At 36.1% G+C, this 19,266-nt stretch overlaps 1 protein-coding gene and 1 pseudogene across 4 annotated transcripts; one reads left to right on the forward strand and one right to left on the reverse strand.

Annotated features, from left to right (window-relative positions):
* Positions 1-1,422: 1,422 nt before the first annotated feature.
* On the forward strand, positions 1,423-13,767 carry NUDT12 (nudix hydrolase 12). 4 transcript variants are annotated; one of them, XM_060009059.1, is made up of 7 exons: positions 1,423-1,504; positions 3,933-4,144; positions 4,694-5,292; positions 8,731-8,898; positions 9,927-10,040; positions 12,475-12,674; positions 13,636-13,767. In XM_060009059.1, exons 2-7 carry the CDS (start codon positions 3,939-3,941, stop codon positions 13,744-13,746), a joined length of 1,398 nt encoding a protein of 465 aa, XP_059865042.1. In that variant the 5' UTR covers positions 1,423-1,504; positions 3,933-3,938; the 3' UTR covers positions 13,747-13,767. The 4 variants fall into 4 exon arrangements, with proteins under 4 accessions (XP_059865042.1, XP_059865040.1, XP_059865039.1 ...); XM_060009057.1 differs by having other exon boundaries at positions 1,424-1,698; XM_060009056.1 differs by having other exon boundaries at positions 1,424-1,555.
* Positions 13,768-15,381: 1,614 nt separating this feature from the next.
* Positions 15,382-19,265, reverse strand: LOC132423386 (acyl-protein thioesterase 1 pseudogene; annotated as a pseudogene).
* Between the last annotated feature and the right edge of the window lies 1 nt (position 19,266).

Raw genomic sequence — 19,266 nt, forward strand, 5'->3', positions numbered from 1 at the left:
CTGGGCCCGTGAGCCATAGCCGCTAAGCCTGTGCGTCCGGAGCCTGTGCTCCGCAACGGGAGAGGCCACAGCTGTGAAAGGCCCGCGTACCGCAAAAAAATAAATAAATAAATACATCAAAAGTAATGTGGAGACTTTGTTTAGGTCTTGATTTCAGTAAATCAATTGTAAAATATGGAATAATATTTAAGACAATTAAATTTGACATTGAATGTCTCTTTTATGATATTACAGTACTGTTAAAATTTTAAGTGTACTAATCATATTGCAGTTATGTTCTTTTTAAAAGCCCTTTTATATTTTAGATATATATTCATAATTCCAGAAAGCTTAATCTTATATACTTATCAATAAAATAATATGATGTCTGGAATTTACTTCAAAAGAATCCAAAGGGCTGGAAAGAGGGCTATATATTAATCATTGTTTAGCTGATTTATATAGGTGCGTTATTTAAGATATGTTTGAATACAGAGATTGGGTATTCCAAGTGAGTTAACTTAAAGTATTTCTGACCTCCTGCCTCATCACTGAAATCATTAAAGACTGAAGACAACTACTCACAGAAAGAAACATAGAACAAAGTTAGAAAAAACTAGTTACGGAAGTACAATGTCGGCGCACACGTAAAAACTCCACTGAGAAAAGAAAGAACTTCCAATGCCTAAAATCGGGGTAGGAAGCAATGGTCAACCCTGACACTCCTTAACTGTTACTGAATGCCAAGGGGGCAATTTAGTAAAGAAAAATACCTGATCTGGGAGTTAGACAACTAACAACGCCGAGCTTTGTAATTTCGAACTCACTTAACTTGTGTAGGTTTTGGAGTACGAAAACACGGGAAATTAAATAAAAAATAACAGTAACAATAATAATTGCGTTGTGTGTACATATGTTATTCTATTTAAACTTGGGCGACTGACATAAACTTTTTAGAGGACTACTTAATGAGGTAGGCGTCAACACATGGTCTCATTTCTCATACGAGGTGATTGAGGTTCGAGGCCAATAACCTGTTTAAAGTCATATACTGGAACGAGTTGGTCCAACCAATATTCCAGGTTTATCTAACAAGAAAGAATGCTTTGAACACTCCAACGCACTGAACTATATCCGAGAGAAGCTTGTGGGGGCTAGATGTGAAATTCTGGAGAACTTAAAACCGTTTCCACAGACATACAATTTTTCATCGCTCTACACATCTCGGTCTCACCGGGAAAAAAACAAAACCAAACCAAACAGCCCTTCACTCACCATTAGGAAGCCGGTGCTCTCAGCTGGGACCTCCTGCCCCAGCTCCCCAAAGCCTCCATCCGCCAAGCCCCGAGCCTTCTCGAATCTCTCAGTCCGTGACCTTCAAACTACACCTCCCATAAAGCCGTGCGAGGACACCGGCCCTTCGCCGGAAGTTTGGGAGGCTCCATCCGGCGCCGGGAAGAGCGAGTGTGGGGGTTTCCTGGATCCTCGAGTACAACCTGCATTCTTCTATTCTGGTCACCTGTGGGTTAGTAGCAGCAGCGGCGAGTTAGTCGGCCCAGTGCCCCTTCTGGAGTTGGTAACCAGTTCTCTGTGCTCTCGGGTCTCTGCGCTGTCGGGCCCTTCCCTGCTGGGTGGTGTGGCGCAGCCTCGCGCTTGGACTTGCAGCCCAGGCGCCGGGGACTGGGCTGGGGACTCAGCCGATCCAGCGCAGTCTTTGAGGTGGGGAAAAAGAAGTGCTGCTTCATGTGTGCTTTCACATTTTTAAATAAAAGTAATCTCACAGTACTGCCAAGGGAATAAACTCTCAAGGTATTTGACTGTTTGGAGACATTGGAGAGACCCTGCAATGGGTGGCGCTTGGTCGGTGATGGCCCTCTTGAACGCCCAAGAAATAATTGTCGGTGACTTAAGTGACAAAGCTGTATTTGAGGTCTGCCCTGTCTCTTGAGCCATGTGACCTTGGACCAGTCAGGGGCACCGGGGTACACATCCGTAAAAATGGATGTTCGTTTGGCTAAATCTAAGACTCTTTAAACTCAAGATTCTTTAAAATGACTTCTCAGGATAGTCCGTGTTCTTGGACAGCAAGGGCAGCATTTAGCTAACTGAATCACCTCATCCTGCCTTCAAATCCTTACCTTCAGGAGAACCTGACAATGAGAAGTGAAAAAGTAAATCAAACAGTAGAGGTGGACTTTAGACTTTGTGTGCTCTTCTGGAATGAGTAATGGTTCTATTTCTAGATGGCTTTTCTGCTGAGAAAGCTAAGGGAGAAAGTGCATTTTCCACTTCTTTTCACCTGAGACTACTGTATGCATAAGCATTGCGCTGGGGGTAGCGAATGGAACTATATTTTTGAAGGCCAGTTTTGCAGTCAACCTGCACTGAGTGGGCTGTGGAGAAGGTAAGGAAGTGACCATGACTTAAATATTGCCTGAAGTAAACCTAACTGAAGAACCTGTATGATATGATTTTAAGGAAAAGGCAACTTTAAAGGGAGACCATACATGAGTTAGTATACAGCAGTGCAAAATAAAGTCCTGAAAAGTTGTAGCTTTCGTTATTCATAATGTTTTTAAAGCATTTGGGAATCTTAATATGAAGAGAATGGTGAAGTAAATTCTAGAGTAAATCAAAAGAAATAAAAAATTGTTTTCTAATCTAGAAGTCACTCCCACTTTAAGTTGTATACAGAATTTCAATATTTTGTTTCTATTTCTGAGTAGTTTTGACCTATTTATAGGTAGCAGAAAGATATAAACAGGTAAGGTAAACAGTCACAAAGCCCACTTTTTTCTTTTTATATTGTCATGCTATTCCTACTACACAACTGATCAACAAAATTGCAGTGTCAGAACCCTAGAGACAACTGCTGTCAAAAATTATGGATTATAACCTTTCTTTCTCTTTAGCCTCAATACCTTATGCTCAGAATGGTAGAAACCTAGTTAGAATCCCAAATCTTAATAGAATTTCATAGAAAAAAAAACATACCTTACAAAAAGTACTTTGAGAAGTTTATAGACAACTGAAATATGAACCATTTCCACCCACACACACAAAAAAGCTCAGTTTGTGCCCTACCACATTCAGTCCACAATTAGGCAACATTTATTAAAAGGTATGGAACAATTATTTTCTTTTTTACTGAAATAACAGTAACAGCAGACAAAGTTAATGGTTTTAAAAGCTTCTGTGATTCAAGTATAGACAAAGTGACCAATAGAACAGTGTCCAATAATAGGTCCAAAATATATGGTCATCTCATTTGTGAAAAGGATAATACTGCAATGTAATGGGACAAAGATAGTGAATTCAAGAAAGATGCTGAGGCAAATGGATTATCTATTGGGATAAAATGTATCGTGACCCCTACCTCACACCATGAGCAAAAATCATTCCCTGGTGGATTAGCAGAATTAACTATGCAAGGTAAAGCAATAAATTTTTTTCATGTGAAACGTAGCTTTTTGAATAGGATCATAATTTCCCTGAGAGGACAGATCTGTTTCTAGTACCACAGATTCTAAGAATACTACTTAGCATCTGCTGAAAACATCTGTCTTTATTTCTGTCTGCTTGCTTTAACTCCCCTCATGCCCTGATCCATATTGAAGTCCCTCTGGTTTGCCTGAAATACACTTTCCTCTTTGTAATGTCTGTTACCTTATTCCCCCTCCCAATGATGTCACCCCCTTCAACTGTATTCCACCAAAGTTCTTTATACATTATTTTATACATCCCCCATGTTGAATTATATTTAAAATTCTCAACTGATAACAGTTTTGAAATTATGCTGTGATGACAGTTGACTACTAGTTACCTTTTTAAGAGTATATTGTTTTAGAAACCATAACTAATATTCTAATTATATCAGCACCCTGATAATGGTCAATCATTGATACAAGAAAGCAATTGCAAATGAGTTTTTTTTCCTATTTTCCTATTTTAAGGAAGAAATGTCTTCTGTAAAAAGAAGTCCAAACCAAGAAATTACATCCCAATTTCACTGTTCAGCTGCAGAAGGAGATATTGCCAGGTTAACAGTAATGCTCAGTCATTCTCCATCTCTTCTCAATGAAACTTCTGAAAATGGCTGGACTGCTTTAATGTATGCTGCAAGGAATGGGCACCCAGATGTTGTCCAGTTTCTGCTTGAGAAAGGGTAAACGTTTTAGGCTGTACCACCTGAAGGAGTGTCTGGTTTAATTTCTGGTTTACGTATTTTCTTTTAAATTTTTCTTATAGCCATATTTATAACATTGGGCTTGTAAATAACTAATTGAACAGTCTTGTTATATAATAGCATAATTTCTAATTAAAAATTTTTAACTTTTTTTAATTGGGAAATTAACTCTTCATACTTAACAGCAAAGAAATTGAGTTAAATTAATTTTTTTCTCCCAAATAGAATGTGTAAACCTACCCACTATGACTATAGAAAACTCCTTGTAAAAATTTAATATCTCATTATAGCACATAAAACGTATGTTTTTTTTATTTTATAAATAATCTTCCAGAAATTTTAAATATCTGCTGTCTCTAACTTTTAATCATTTATGATTGTCTCTTTTACCTTTCCATTAGTATATTATGTGCTAAAACAAAAAGAAATATATGCAATTATTAAATAGAGGGGCTATCACGTACATCTGGAAATATTGTAATAAATACTGAAGAAAATGTTTCTTTACTTTTTTGCTTCCATCCATAGGTGCGACAGATCCATTATCAATAAATCAAGGCAGACTGCACTGGATATTGCTAAATTTTGGGGTTATAAGCATATAGCTAATTTACTAGCTAATGCTAAAGGTGGGAAGAAGCCTTGGTTCCTAACCAGTGAAATGGAAGAATGTGAAAATTATTTTAGCAAGACACTACTGGACCGGAAAAGTGAAAAAAGAAATAATTCTGACTGGCTGTTAGCAAAAGAAAGCCATCCAGCCACAGTTTATATCCTTTTCTCAGATTTAAATCCCTTGGTTACTCTAGGTGGCAATGAAGAAAGTTTCCAACAGCCGGAAGTCAGGCTTTGTCAGCTGAACTACACAGATATAAAGGATTATTTGGCTCAGCCTGAGAAGATCACCTTGATTTTCCTTGGAGTAGAACTTGAAATGAAAAAAGAGTTATTTAATTATGCTGGGGAAGTCTCACAAGAAAAAGATGCAGAAAAAGATGCATTGGTTGCCTGGTTTGCTTTAGGTATAGATCCTGTTGCTGCTGAAGAATTTAAGCAAAGACATGAAAATTGCTATTTTCTTCATCCTCCAATGCCAGCTCTTCTGCAATTGAAAGAAAAAGAAGCTGGTAAGAAGTGAACACTGTTTACTTGTATTGGTAATAATCTGATTTTTGGTACTGGATTGAAATTGCATGTATCCACAATTTCTAGGAAGCACACTCTTTCCAGGAAGCAATGAAATTAGGCTGTCTTCATTAGAAACTTCCTAAAGTTCTCACCCTAGAGGACTACTCTCCCGAGTGGTTACAGCAGTTTTAATCAGCCAGGATTAGTTTCCCCAGAATTAACCCTAATGCATACTGGTTTCACTTGATTTTTTAGTGAATGATTATTGAGTGCCTGCTGTACACTGAGCATAATGGCAAAGACCTTGACTGTTTTGCTTTGCTGTCTGTTGCTTGCTATGCCAGTTCATGTGGGGTCATATATATCATGGTAAGAATGAGGGATTTTATTCTAAATTCCATTTAAATGTTATAACCTGGCCTAGGTTTTAAAAAAAAAAAAAAAAAACCTCACTCTGGCTGCTTTGTAGATCATGAACTGTAGATAATTAAGTGTGGAAGTCAGGAGTCCTATTAAGAGGGGACTGGAGATTACAGTAGCCCAGGTAAGAGATTGCAGTGGCTTGGATTAGTGGAGTAGAGAGAAAGGGAGAGTTTGCGATATTCAGGAGGTAGAACTGATAGGGCTTGAACAGTAGGTTAAGACTTATAAGTGAGAAAGAGATGCTGGTAACCTAGACTACGTCTGAGTTGTTAAGATGATAATAGGGGAGATGGAGGAAAAGTGGTACATTCAAGATATATTTTGGAGAGCAAATCAGCGGTACTTGCTAATGGAGTGGGTATGGGGTATATAATAATGAAAGAAAAGATCAAGAATGACTGCTAAGTTTGAGACTTTAGTAATTTGGTAGATAGTAGTACTCTTTCTTGATAAAATAATATAGAATGATGGGTAGAGTGAGGGAAGCAGGACAGACTTGAAGTAAATCAAGATTTTCACTTTGGGCATGTTAACTTTCAGAGAAGGGAAATAGAATCTGGAACTAAGGAGAGGAACTGGAATATACCTGTATGGCAGTCATCAACACAAAGGTGGTATTTAAATCCCAGGAAATTTCTGAGATTACTTAGAGAGTTGAGAGCAAGCAAAAAAAAGAACCTGAATCCCCCTAAATTTAGAGGTCAGATAGGAGAGGAGCCATCAAAGATGATGTTGACAGTGCGGCCGTAAGGTAAGAAGAAAACAGAATGTGCTCATGGAAACCAAGAGAGCAAAGTATTTCTTGGCGTTAGTAGTCAAATACATTGAATGCTGCTGAGAATTTGAGTAAGATGACAAAGATTTTTTTTTTTTTTAAGAATCTTTGGTTTGATAACATGAAGCTGTTGATGAATTTGATGAGAGGAGTGTCAGTGGAATAGAAGGTATATTACAGTAGACTGATGAGTTAATGAGAGGTGAGGAAGGGGTCACTTCTCAATGTCCACATTCTCTTAGGCGATCTGGTAGGCTCTTCCAGAGACTTCTTAGCACTCATCCCAAAATCTGGGGTGGTATGTTTTATTCCCCACACCTGTGGAAAAAACACAACACTTTTAAAAAGAAAATATCCTTTCTTTGAAGCTGTATATATAATTTTAAGATCAAAAGGATCTTTAAAAAAAAGCTAGTAAGGAAACTGAGGCTGTTTTACTCAGCTGCTTTGTAACCTTACATAGATACTTAACCTCTGTCTGCCTCAGTTTCCTCCTCCCAAAAATGAGGATAATAATAGTACCTACATTATAGTGTTGCTCTAAACATTAAATAAGATAATGTATGTAAAGATCTTTGCCAGGTGCTTGACACATAGTAAGTACTCAATAAATGTTAGCTTCCCCCCCCCGCCGCTATGTGGGCCTCTCACTGTTGTGGCCTCTCCCGTTGCGGAGCACAGGCTCCAGATGCGCAGGCTCAGCGGCCATGGCTCACGGGCCCAGCCACTCCAGGGCATGTGGGATCTTCCCGGACCGGGGCACGAACCCCTGTCCCCTGCATCAGCAGGCGGACTCTCAACCACTGCACCACTAGGGAAGCCCAAGTGTTAGCTTTTTGTATTGTGATGATACTGAAATAATGCGATACCTTGAGGTAAATTACATAATACACAGTAACAGAGCAGGCAGATATTTAATGTTGCCTATGGTTCACTGAATTTCAGTGTTACATTTGTTTTTATTTATGGTTTATTAGTTGCATTTTTCCTAGTTTAAAATGTTGTTATTGCTGTTTCTGATTGTTTTGTTTATTCCAAAATCCTTAGACCGAATAATCTATTTTAGGAGAGAGGTTTTGTCAGGCATTTGAAATGTAGCATTTCTACGCTTATTGCCCCAATTCTAGTATTTTTGGTCAGGCCATATTAATTCTTTTTTGAAGTATCAGGGTAAAGGCTATAGACAAAGTGTACATATTCTAAGATATATTCTATTAGGCATTTTTGTCATAAACAAAGTTAATCACAAAACTTGTAAACACAATATTTTTAAAAAATTATTCTGTGTAGTTTCTAGTTGTAAACAGAGTATGTTCCATAGTGACACAGTCCAGTATTGTCTTAGTCCCAAGGAAAGTAGAGACGGGTTCCTACAGTTTCCTAGTAATATTGTCTTTATGGCCCAAATCTAAGTTAAGAACTTACACTACAGTGTAAGACACTACAAACTGTCTTTGTAGTGTATTTTTATAAAAGTCACTATTGTAAAGTCACTATTTGTAAAGTCACTATACCCTAGAGTCATGCATATCCAAAATTTACAAATCACCTGTAGTAAATGCCGAAACTAATACAGTGTATACAGATGTTAGTACCTCTATCTTTTTTTTAATAAATTTATTTATTTTATTTACTTATTTTTGGCTGCATTGGGTCTTCGTTGCAGCGCGCGGACTTTCTCTAGTTGCGGCAAGCGGGGGCTACTCTTCATTGCGGTGCACGTGATTCTTATTGCAGTGGCTTTTCTTGTTGGAGAGCATGGGCTCTAGGTGCACAAGTTGCAGTAGTTGTGGCATGCGGGCTCAGTAGTTGTGGCTTGCGGGCTCTAGAGCGCAGGCTCAGTAGTTGTAGTGCACAGGCTTAGTTGCTCTGCGGCATGTGGGATCTTCCTGGACCAGGGATCGAACCCATGTCCCCTGCATTAGCAGGCAGATTCTTAACAACTGAGCCACCAGGGAAGTCCCAGTATATCTATCTTATATGAGAGTTATATGAGAGACAATATTTTATTAGTCCAAATTAAAGGTAAATCTAATTTTCATTTGTCATCTGTAGAATTAAATCTTTTACTTTAAAAGAAAGATACAGATCATAAAAATAGGAATAATAAAACCCTTGAGCACACAGCTATTCAGAAAATACAGTGTACATCTTTATTATGACCTAAGAATATTTTACTTCTATATTAATTTGTTTACAATTTGTCACAGAAGTAAAACTTCTCTTGCTTCTCTCGTAGGGGTTGTAGCTCAAGCAAGATCTGTCCTCGCCTGGCACAGTCGATATAAGTTCTGCCCAACCTGTGGAAGTGCAACTAAAATTGAAGAAGGTGGCTATAAAAGAGTATGCTTAAAAGAAGACTGTCCTAGCCTCCATGGTGTTCACAATACATCATATCCAAGAGTTGGTAAGCCTTTTCTTTTACAGTGAAACCTCAGCCATCTGGAAATCTTAGGGAATAAGGCATTCTGGAAAGACAAGATTTTGAGTTGCTGAGGGGCTTACCTTTTTATTGAAAGCATGTTTAATTTAACTATTAAGACTATAATTATTAAAGTATTGCATACTTTGATGACTTTTACTACCCTTCTTAACCCTGGGTTAATCAGCATGAATTTCATGCATTGAGATACATGATTTCAAAGTACCTGCTTGTGGCATCACCAAAGCAGTAGAGCCTGGAGCTAGCTTCTCATTACTGCTGGTGTCTGCCTGTACTTTCTCTCCTCCTAATTGGTGCTTTGAGTTGGCTGTGGAATTAGAAATCTGATAACCCAGCCCTTTAAAGTTGTGTGAAAAAAGGATAGACTCAGCAACACCTGAGGAGTTCTCCTGGGAGTAAAGTGCATGGCTTAGTGACATATATGTTTGCTGCTTAGGAGCCTTTTACATTTGATTACCGGTTCTCAGTTGTGATCTAGTGAGGCGAATTTACTGAATTAGTGACTTCTCGAGAGAGGAACTATTATTTAAAGTAATTTTTTTTTATGGATTAAACTCAATCATAGAGCCACATTATCTTTTAAAAACATTTTGTTAAGGACTGCGATGGAAGGAATAGGGAAATTCACTACATTTGCTATGGTAAAATTTGAATTTTCTCCACGCCATGTATTACCTACTCAAACTTCTTTCTAATTAAAAAATAAAAATAAGCCTAGCATACCATAAATACACAATGAATGTTGCTATTAAGATGAGAAAGAAGACAAAAATGATCTTTCTTTAGCTTACTTACAATATTCTGTGCAGTTTTCCTGAAATACTCTGTCTCCTGGCAGAAAGAAACAGTGTCTTGTAACTAGACAAAAGTCTTGTTCTTACAGGAGATGCATGTTTTTATTATCCTACTAGACAGTGACTTTACACAGTGAGTCTAAATTATTTTTTCCTGTCATTCATACATCTGATTTTTTTTTTTTTTTTTTTAAACAGATCCAGTAGTAATCATGCAAGTTATTCATCCAGATGGGACCAAATGTCTTTTAGGCAGGCAGAAAAGATTTCCTCCAGGCATGTTTACCTGCCTTGCTGGATTTATTGAACCTGGTAAGCCTTTTCTTAATAATTTTTATAGTAATTTTCATTTAACTTATAATTTCTAAATAAAAAGTTTGGACAGCATTTGAGAAATAATCTCTGATAAATTATCATGTTATAAAACTGGGATATTTTTAAATATTTTCTGTGTACTTTAGATGATATAATTTTTACCAGTGGAATAGTTTTGTGTTTTAAAAATTCATTATTTGCTCTTTCATATATCTTTCATATATTGCCCTTACCCAAGGTATCTGCATGATATACACCTCACTTCCTTCTGTACTAGGCTCAATTGTCACCGTTTCAGAGAGGCCTTCCCTGATAGCCCTAAATACATTAGTTAGCCCTATACCCTGCATTTACAATCCCTGTCATCCAGTCTGATTTTTCCCTACAGCACTCATTAGCACCTAACATGGTATATATGTATGTATTTATCTATTTATCTACCTATTTATTTGTTTATTATTTGCTAGTACCAGAATGTAAGTTCCATAAAGGCAAGGACTTTGTTTTATTTATTGCTCTATCCTAAACCTTTAGAGCATATGCCTGATATGTTATAGTAGTTCAGTAAATATTTGCGGAATAAATGAATTAATATATCTAATTAACACGTTTAATCTCAACTTCCAATATTAATCTACATTGATAGATAATAATAGTACTAAACATATGTAGTGCCACACTTTCCTGAAGGCTTTCTTTGTATTCAATCATGTGATCCTCATACAAGGTTATAAAGTAGGTGGTATTTCAGCAGTTTTACAGATGGGGCACTAAGGTACAGGGGCTGAATAACTTGCCCAGGATCAAACAGCTAGTAAGTGATAGGGCAGGGATTCAAACCTGGGCAGTTTGGCTCTGAGTCCATGCTGTTAATTTCTATGCTGCCTCTAAGTAGCTCTAGGTCATTTTTTTTAACTGCTGTATAGCCTTCCATTTATGAATATTCTGCAATTCATTTATCCAATTCTGCTGTTGGACATTTAGTTTATTTCAAAGCTTTTACTATTACAAACAACACTGCAGTGAATAATCTTGAACTACTCCTTGTACACATTTGCAAGGAGTGGTATAAGCCTCCATAGGGTGTATATCTGAGAGTAGAATTGCTAGCTCATAGAATATGAGCATCTTAATCTTTTCCACATATTGCCAAGTTGTTTTCTGAAGTGTTCCTACCAATTTACACTCCCTCTGGAAGTACATGAAATGTCTATTATTCCTCATCTTCACCAAGTTAGGAATATCAAGATTTTTATTTGCCATTCTGATGGTTATGAAATGGTTATGTCATTGTCGTTTTAATTTTTATTTCCCTGCTGATGGAGCATCTTTTTTCAAATATGTATTAGGCATCCAGTTTCTTTTTCCCTGAATTTTACATTTTTAGCTTCTTTGCCTATTTTTGTTTTGGTTGTTGATCTTTTCTTCTTATTGATTTTAGGGGTTTTTTAATATGTATTGTATGCTAATCTTTAGTTTGGTCTTACAAATATCTTATGCTAGTCTGTGAGTTATCTTTTCACTAATTTTATGAATATAAATTAATTTTAATATAGGAAATTTACCAATCTATTTGAAATAGAAAGCTGTATTTAAATAGCAAACTATTTCTAAACTTTCAGATAAATTTAACTTAGAAACTATTCCCTTTATTCTAATTCTCAGTTTCAACAAATCAGAAATATAAATTACATTTATAGGCATTACTTTATTATAGCTGGGTCAGCAGTTATATAGAGAAAAATAATCATTTGGTAAGAGAAAAATAATGAGTTTCATTGTATGCTGTTTTTAAAATTGTAGTTTTTAACTCTTTGGAAAAGAGTTATCTGCAATAATTGTTTGACAACATAAAAAAATGTTTCGAGATTTTAGTGAGGAAAAGGTTAGCTACATAAACAACATAATATATAAAGTGTTTGCATAGTGTTTAGCCAACAGTAAGTAGGTGCTGGATAGTCGTAGATGTTATAATTTTTAAAATATAACAAATTTAGACCTTTATGAAATGAAAAGTTTCTTGGCATTTTGATTCTGTAGGTAGTCATATAAGAAATAATGTTTCTTGGGCTTCCCTGGTGGCGCAGTGGTTGTGAGTCTGCCTGCCAATGCAGGGGACACGGGTTCGTGCCCCGGTCTGGGAAGATCCCACATGCCGCGGAGCGGCTGGGCCCGTGAGCCATGGCCGCTGAGCCTGCGCGTCTGGACCCTGTGCTCCGCAACGGGAGAGGCCACAACAGTGAGAGCCCCGAGTACCACCAAAAAAAAGAAATAATGTTTCTTGAATTCCAGTCTCGTTTTAGGCTTCTGCTTTCTGATTCTTTGAATTGGGTTTCTGTCCAAAGTGTTTTCCAAATGTTTGAACCATTTGGAGCACAAAATGTCCAGGGTATGTTCATCAGCTATTTGTTCTTTTGCCCCATTTGGTTAGGGGAGACAATAGAAGATGCTGTTCGGAGAGAAGTAGAAGAAGAAAGTGGAGTCAAAGTTGGCCGTGTTCAGTATGTCTCTTGTCAACCATGGCCTATGCCCTCCTCCTTAATGATTGGTTGCTTAGCTGTGGCAGTGTCTACAGAAATTAAAGTTGACAAGAATGAAATAGAGGATGCCCGCTGGTTCACTAGAGAACAGGTGAAGTTCAATTTAATTTCCTTCTTCTATTGATTCTCTGACTCTGTTGGTTTGGGCATGTAGCAAGGATACATGTTTTCAACAAGTTGAATGAATGGCTATGGCCCCCTCATCATTCATGGATTACAATGTAATTGATGTTAACTCCTTCTGTGAGATTCTTCTAGTAATGATGACTGTGCCATTTTCTCATTTCAAATGCCATTCCTTGAGATAATGATACCTTTCAGTGGCCTTAAAATGGGTGCACATTATTTCAGAGATGAGAAGCAGGAATATTATTATTAGACATATTTTAGTTTGTAGCATTAAAGCAAGTAACTCAAAAAATATCAGTAAAAATGCATATAAGTTTTGAAACGTTCTTGTTCATTTTAAATGTACTTGACAAGACTGACGAAACTGTATAACAGATACACTCACAGAACTTTTTAAAACTCATCCTTAAGTAATACAATGAAAGATAAATTACTTGTCTGTGTTTTGTATAACCCAATGTCTTTGTATAGAAAACAGATGGATACTCTACAGTAGTGAAGACCTGAAATCCTTAGTGACTTTGCTTACACAAAATTAATTTTATTTTATGCTCAACCTCAAAAAAAGTAGAAATTAGATTTTTTTTCCAGAATTTTATAAAAGGATAAAAGGGAATTTTTTCCAAAAGTTGATTTCACTTTGAAAATAAATGTGTAGCATATACTTTGCTTTTTCATAACCTTATTTTCATCAGGAAAATGTCTTTCTGGAATATTTTAAAAATTGAATCACTGACTCAATGAAGCAACTAAAAATAGTGTACTAAATTTTGCATGTTGAATATAGATGTTATTACTTTCTCCTGTTGTTATTCACTGTAAAAGTCATTACATTTTAGTTGAATTGTATAAGCATAGAAATAGTATTTAAGTATGACAGACAGTTTTAAAATCCTAATACGTTTTATTGTGGTGTATTTTAGGTTGTGGATGTTCTGACCAAAGGGAAGCAGCAGGCATTCTTTGTGCCACCAAGCCGAGCTATTGCACATCAACTAATCAAACACTGGATTGGAATGAACCCCAATCTCTAAATCAAATAACTAAACTTTGACTATGTCTAATTGATTTCTTTTTTTTTAAGTCAAAATTAAATTTTATTTCACACTGATAGAAACCATGAAAAAGATTTACATTTTCCCACATTACAGCACAACATTTCAACAGATATTTCTTGCCATAAATTAGATCTTGCTGATATGTGTGAAACAATAGTTTATATTCTTAAAGATAAAAGCAAAATGACTTAGTAAATGATTGTTTAAAAACTGTAAATCCAGACATAAACATATGGCTTCATTATTAACATCCTATACTGTCCATACAAAATCGTTTCCATCATCAAGTAGCACCCATTTATAAAGCATTCCTAACAGTGTTCTGGTCAGTTGGGATACAGCAGAAAAATTAACAACAGTTCAGAAATATCAAGCGTACATTTTTGCTACATATTAACCTGGGTGGTAACTACACCATAAAAATCTATTTAAAATCAAATAATTGCTACTTTTATGTTTGCACAAAAACTAACTTAAAAAGATCCTCTCTGACTACAGTGAAAATTTCAAATAAGTCCATTGGCAGATAAAAGTAAAGCAGATTCTTTGAATGGGATTGTTCATTTCCTACAGCAGTCGGTTTCAAACCTATGTGCAAAATAAGTAAACTAAAACTCTGTGCTATGAGGAGAATCATCTTAGAGCAAATCATCTTAGAAATGACAGTTTGTAAGATCAGTCTTAAATATTTCAAAACATACTAGAACATGACCTAATTATTCTTCCAGATAATTACAGAAAAATACTACCACAGAATTATTCTCGTTACCTGGACTGAAGATTCTAGTAACTCTGCAGGCCTAAACTGCAGACAAAGGTCCAGTTTAAGAAGTAGTGCAGAAACTTTGAAGGGATGCCTGGTTTCTTTCTACAAGTATAAATACATTTTCAATGCCATCATGTCTGTGATTCAGAATGTCAAATTACAGCATGTATTGACAGCAGATGTTTATGGCAAGTAGGCAGTATTTGGTCTGTTATGAAGGATAAAAAAGAAAGAACGTATTTCATTTCTAGAGAGGAAAAAGAATATTAAATAGAAATCATATTCAGGAAAGAAAAACCTGGTCCCCAAAATAAAAGGGCCATGACACTTAGAAGCATTATCCCTATAATTAGGAATAATGTAATAACACATTCTTACTATGTATTATAATCATTAAGCACATATGAACACATATATAAAAATGCAGATACTGCATGGTGACAAATTTGGGAGTAAGTCCAGAGTCTAAGTCACAGCATGCATAACCTGTCTTAACTGCTCATTTATACCTGAACAAGTTTTCATTAAGCATACTAATAATTTTCAAGTGATGTAATAAAAAATCTGGTTGCAGTATTTTATTATTTTGCTGAATTACATTTGGGAGAAAGAAGCTAGCTGCTTCACCTATTTTAATACTAGTATATTCTGGATCATACTATAGATAGAAACTTAACAGATCATAAATTTCCCACGAGGAGATTCATTTAGTCTGTGTCATTGGTGTGTATTTGCAAAACATTTTAACACTGCGAACATCAGAGGTTTCAAGATCGGGCACAGGAAAAAGCTTATACTCTACGATGATGCTGGTGTGCACTTCTCCACAAGGTCTCTCAGTGACGTCAATCAATGGGAGGTAGGAGTTTATCAATGAACTGCTTGATATCCATCATTTCCTGTTGACATGAACCGTGCATCATGCCTCCAGAGGTTTTGAAGGTTACATTGGCTGGATTTACCAAGGTTTTCAGCCTTTCAGCAGTGGAGAACCAAACACTAGGGGAACTAAAGGATCCAAATCTCCATGGCACTGAAGAATAGAAATGTCTCTATTCACGCCACTGATAAGACCCTGTGGAAAGGAAGCTCGCAGCGGCAGCCAGCAGCTGAGAGCGGTGACGCCGGCCGGCTTCTGCTGTGTGGTCAGTGCCATGTACAGAGATAAAGCTCCTCCTTGAGAAAATCCTCCCAAAATAATTCTGTTAGAAGGAATGCCATTCTTCACCTCTTGCTCTATCAAAGATTTTACACTTTCTGCTGCTTAATTCCAGTTTCATCTTCCTGTGAATCGGGTGAAAGCCCAATAAATGTCAAACCAAGTAGGCATGGCCACGTTCATATTTAATGTTACAGACATAACCGGTCCCGTGTCTCCCAATCCTTGAAGGAAAATCACCGCAGCGGAGGCCTTTCGGACGGCGGGCACGATGGCGGGCAGCGGGGTCGACGTGTTATTGCCACACAGACACCGGCTCGACCCACCGCGCGGCCGAAGCGGAAAGCGGTGCGAACGCCGCATCCCGCCAGCGCACGGGCGCGTGCGCGCCCACGCGGCGCCGCACCGCCCTCAAACCCCGCCCTAATTGATTTCTAATCCCATTTATTCCTCAAGTGAGATTAGAAATGTTTAATGCGTTTTAGAACGTCACAACACAAATATCATACTGGGTTTTCGAAATGTACCTTCCATCTTAACGATAAAATTCATATTTTAAAAAATTATAACATTTCCTCAGATTTTGTTAAATCTGAGTCAGCATTCTCTGAACTTTCTGGGGTGGGGGGAGTTGTGCTCCACAGTTTTATCTCACAAAACCGTATTTCTAATAAGAGAAATCATGTAAAGAAGTATGTGCTGAAAATGTAAATAAACCTAAATTTCAGCACCTCCTGTAAGCATAAGACCATTCACTAAAGGTCTTTTTTGAGAAATGAGACAAAATATTTTTAATGAATTTTGAGCTTGATTTTTAATACTTTCGTTATCATGAAGGTCCTTTTGGTTGTCAGTAGCTGATTTTTGCTCATCTTCCCATTGTAGTCCACTTTTTCTCCTGGTTCCATTGTTCTAACAGTGGCACTGTTACAGTGTTACTACTAGTCTGTTTTGATCAGTGTTAAGAATTTTCTATTTCAACAACTCTATTAGTGAGCACTATACCACGCCCTCAGGGAAACAGAACTTCAGTGAGAGAATACCATTGTGTCTGGGACCCCCTTCTTAAACATAAAATTAATTAACATATCTATTTGTTAGCTCTACTCAAAGTTGTTCTTAAGACAAATCAGGAGTCTCTGCTTTTTTCAGTGAAATTAAACATATCTACAAGGAATTCTTTTCAAGGTCAAATATTAAATAAAATCCCAGATAGATTTACATATTTAATAAAAACACTGGCTTATGTCATTTTGTGATAAGGGAATGTATCTTCATTAGGGGAAAATTATATAATCATTACTAATAACATTTATTAAACTCAAATACAACATCTTGGTTTTGGCCTTATTTCAACACATTCTAAGAAACGTTTATTTAATAAGCATATCTTAGAACTGAAACAGTAAGATTTTAGAGAAAGTAAACTGCAGCATTTCACAATTTTGCAACATAAAACTCATATTTTATAAGGATGTTTTGAAATTGTTTTAAAAGGTACTTTATAAATGTATAAATTTATATAATTCGGCTCTTTACTATTCTATGTTGGAACTGGAAAAGAAGTTAAAGACAATATTTGTAGTTCACTGCCTTTTTTTTATATATAAGGAAAAGGAAATCCTGAAAGGTGAATTTAATTAATTTATCCGTTAAAGGTGAATCAATTAATTAATTAATTGGTGAAAGTCACACAATTACAACCACTTACAATTGTTAATACAATTAATTATAATTAACTTAATTACAACAGTCTGTACTGTATAACCCAGTGCAGGATTCTCCCTCTAATAGGAAGTAAAAACTATTACTCAAAGTATATGTGGGGTGATAAGAATAAATTTAATTTACTAAATCCTGTTAATTAAAATTTAGGTACTAAAATTCATTTAAATAATACCTTTCTCAAACAAAACTTTATTTTACTAATGAACAATGATTTTCTTAGTAATTGATGAAAATATTGATATCAGGACTTTAGACAAAATTAAGACTTACATAAGACATTTAGATACATAATAAAATTTGACTGTGGAGTAACTAAGCCTGTGTGCCACAACTACTGAGCCTGCACTCTAGAGCCCGCGAGTCACAACTACTGAAGCCCACGTGCCTAGAGCCCGTGCTCTGCAACAAGAGAAGCCACCACAATGAGAAGCCTGTGCAGCGCAACAAAGAGTAGCCCCCGCTCGCCGCAACTAGAGAAAGCCCATGCACAATGAAGACCCAACGCAGCCAAAAATTTAAAAATAAAAATAAAAAAGAGATCTGAAGGGACAAAAGGCCTTAAGGAGGAAAACAGAAAGGCTTCTGGGAGAAACTGACTGAAGTTCAGATCGTTAGGTATGTAAACCAGAAAAACATACATATCAGACAGTAAATAGGATTGCTGCAAATAGAAGAATTTTGGGCATTCCAATTTAGATCTAGAATTTCGCCATATTCATCTTTTGGTTGTATTATTTAAATATCTTCTGAGTGCACTTTTGAGACTAAAGTATTGAAATGCCAGAAAATATTTAGTATGAAGAATATAAAGCCTTAGTTTTAATTCAGGAAGCATTATCCCAGATACAGGTAATCTGAAAGTTTCTTACATTGAAATTTTTGGGAAGAGTTAATACACATTTCTTGGATATATGGAACCATTAACGGAAAGGAAATAGTCTAATGCCCTTCAAAGGTTTCTGAACTACAACTGGCGGTTATACTGAATGGGGTCTGATCTTTTATAGCTCAAAGACAGCCTGTGATAGGAACAATCTTAGACATATGGTATATTAACATGTGATAGCTAAATTTCTTTCCACCTGAATTTTCTATGTAATTTGTACTATGACACAAGGACCTACTGCATAGCACAGGGAACTCTGCTCAATATCATGTAACAACCTAAATGGGAAAAGAATTTGAAAAATAGATACATGTATATGTATAAGTGAATCACTTTGCTGTACACCTGAAACTATACAACATTGTTAATCAACTATACTCCTATATAAAAATAGTTTAAAAAATAAAGTAACTATGCAACAGTTAAAAAAAAAATTTGAACTACATAAGTATACAGAAAAATGATGTGCCTTGACTATTACAAAGTATAATGACTCGAGGTTCAGTTTTACACCAAATGTACTTTTAATACTTACAGATTCTAAGATTACATCATAAAATTCCAGGTTTTCATAGTGTTAGGATAGCCAAGTAAAACATAAAATATCAACAGAATGTGATTATAAATTTAGTTTTGGATATTTTATCCTGTACTCAGGGAAAATCAGCATCTAAGTAAATTATTGTTTTAATAATTATTAAACCGCTAACCTCTGAGAGGTGGATAACCACTCGCAGATAGAAGGAATAGCCAAGAAATGTTAGAGGTTCAAGTGCAATGATTGTATTCTAGTGAAAATGAAGGTAACAATACATTAAAATATTTATTTGTTTATTTTCTACTTTGTGTGTTATGTGTGGTTTTTTAATATGTTTTGATAAATGTTTTCTGAAAAATGGAAAAAGCCAAATTTCAGTCATCCTCCTGTTTAGAATTAAAGATGTGTAAATAAAAAAT

The sequence above is a fragment of the Delphinus delphis genome, chromosome 3 (assembly GCF_949987515.2).
Source record: "Delphinus delphis chromosome 3, mDelDel1.2, whole genome shotgun sequence".
Lineage (NCBI taxonomy): Eukaryota > Metazoa > Chordata > Mammalia > Artiodactyla > Delphinidae > Delphinus > Delphinus delphis.

Excerpts from the sequence above, each read along its gene's own strand:
- NUDT12 (XM_060009059.1), top strand. The coding sequence starts at position 3,939 with ATGTCTTCTGTAAAAAGAAGTCCAAACCAAGAAATTACATCCCAATTT. Across the intron at positions 8,899-9,926 it reads TACATCATATCCAAGAGTTG|ATCCAGTAGTAATCATGCAA; the intron begins GTAAGCCTTTTC and ends TTTTTTAAACAG. Across the intron at positions 10,041-12,474 it reads TGCTGGATTTATTGAACCTG|GGGAGACAATAGAAGATGCT; the intron begins GTAAGCCTTTTC and ends CCATTTGGTTAG.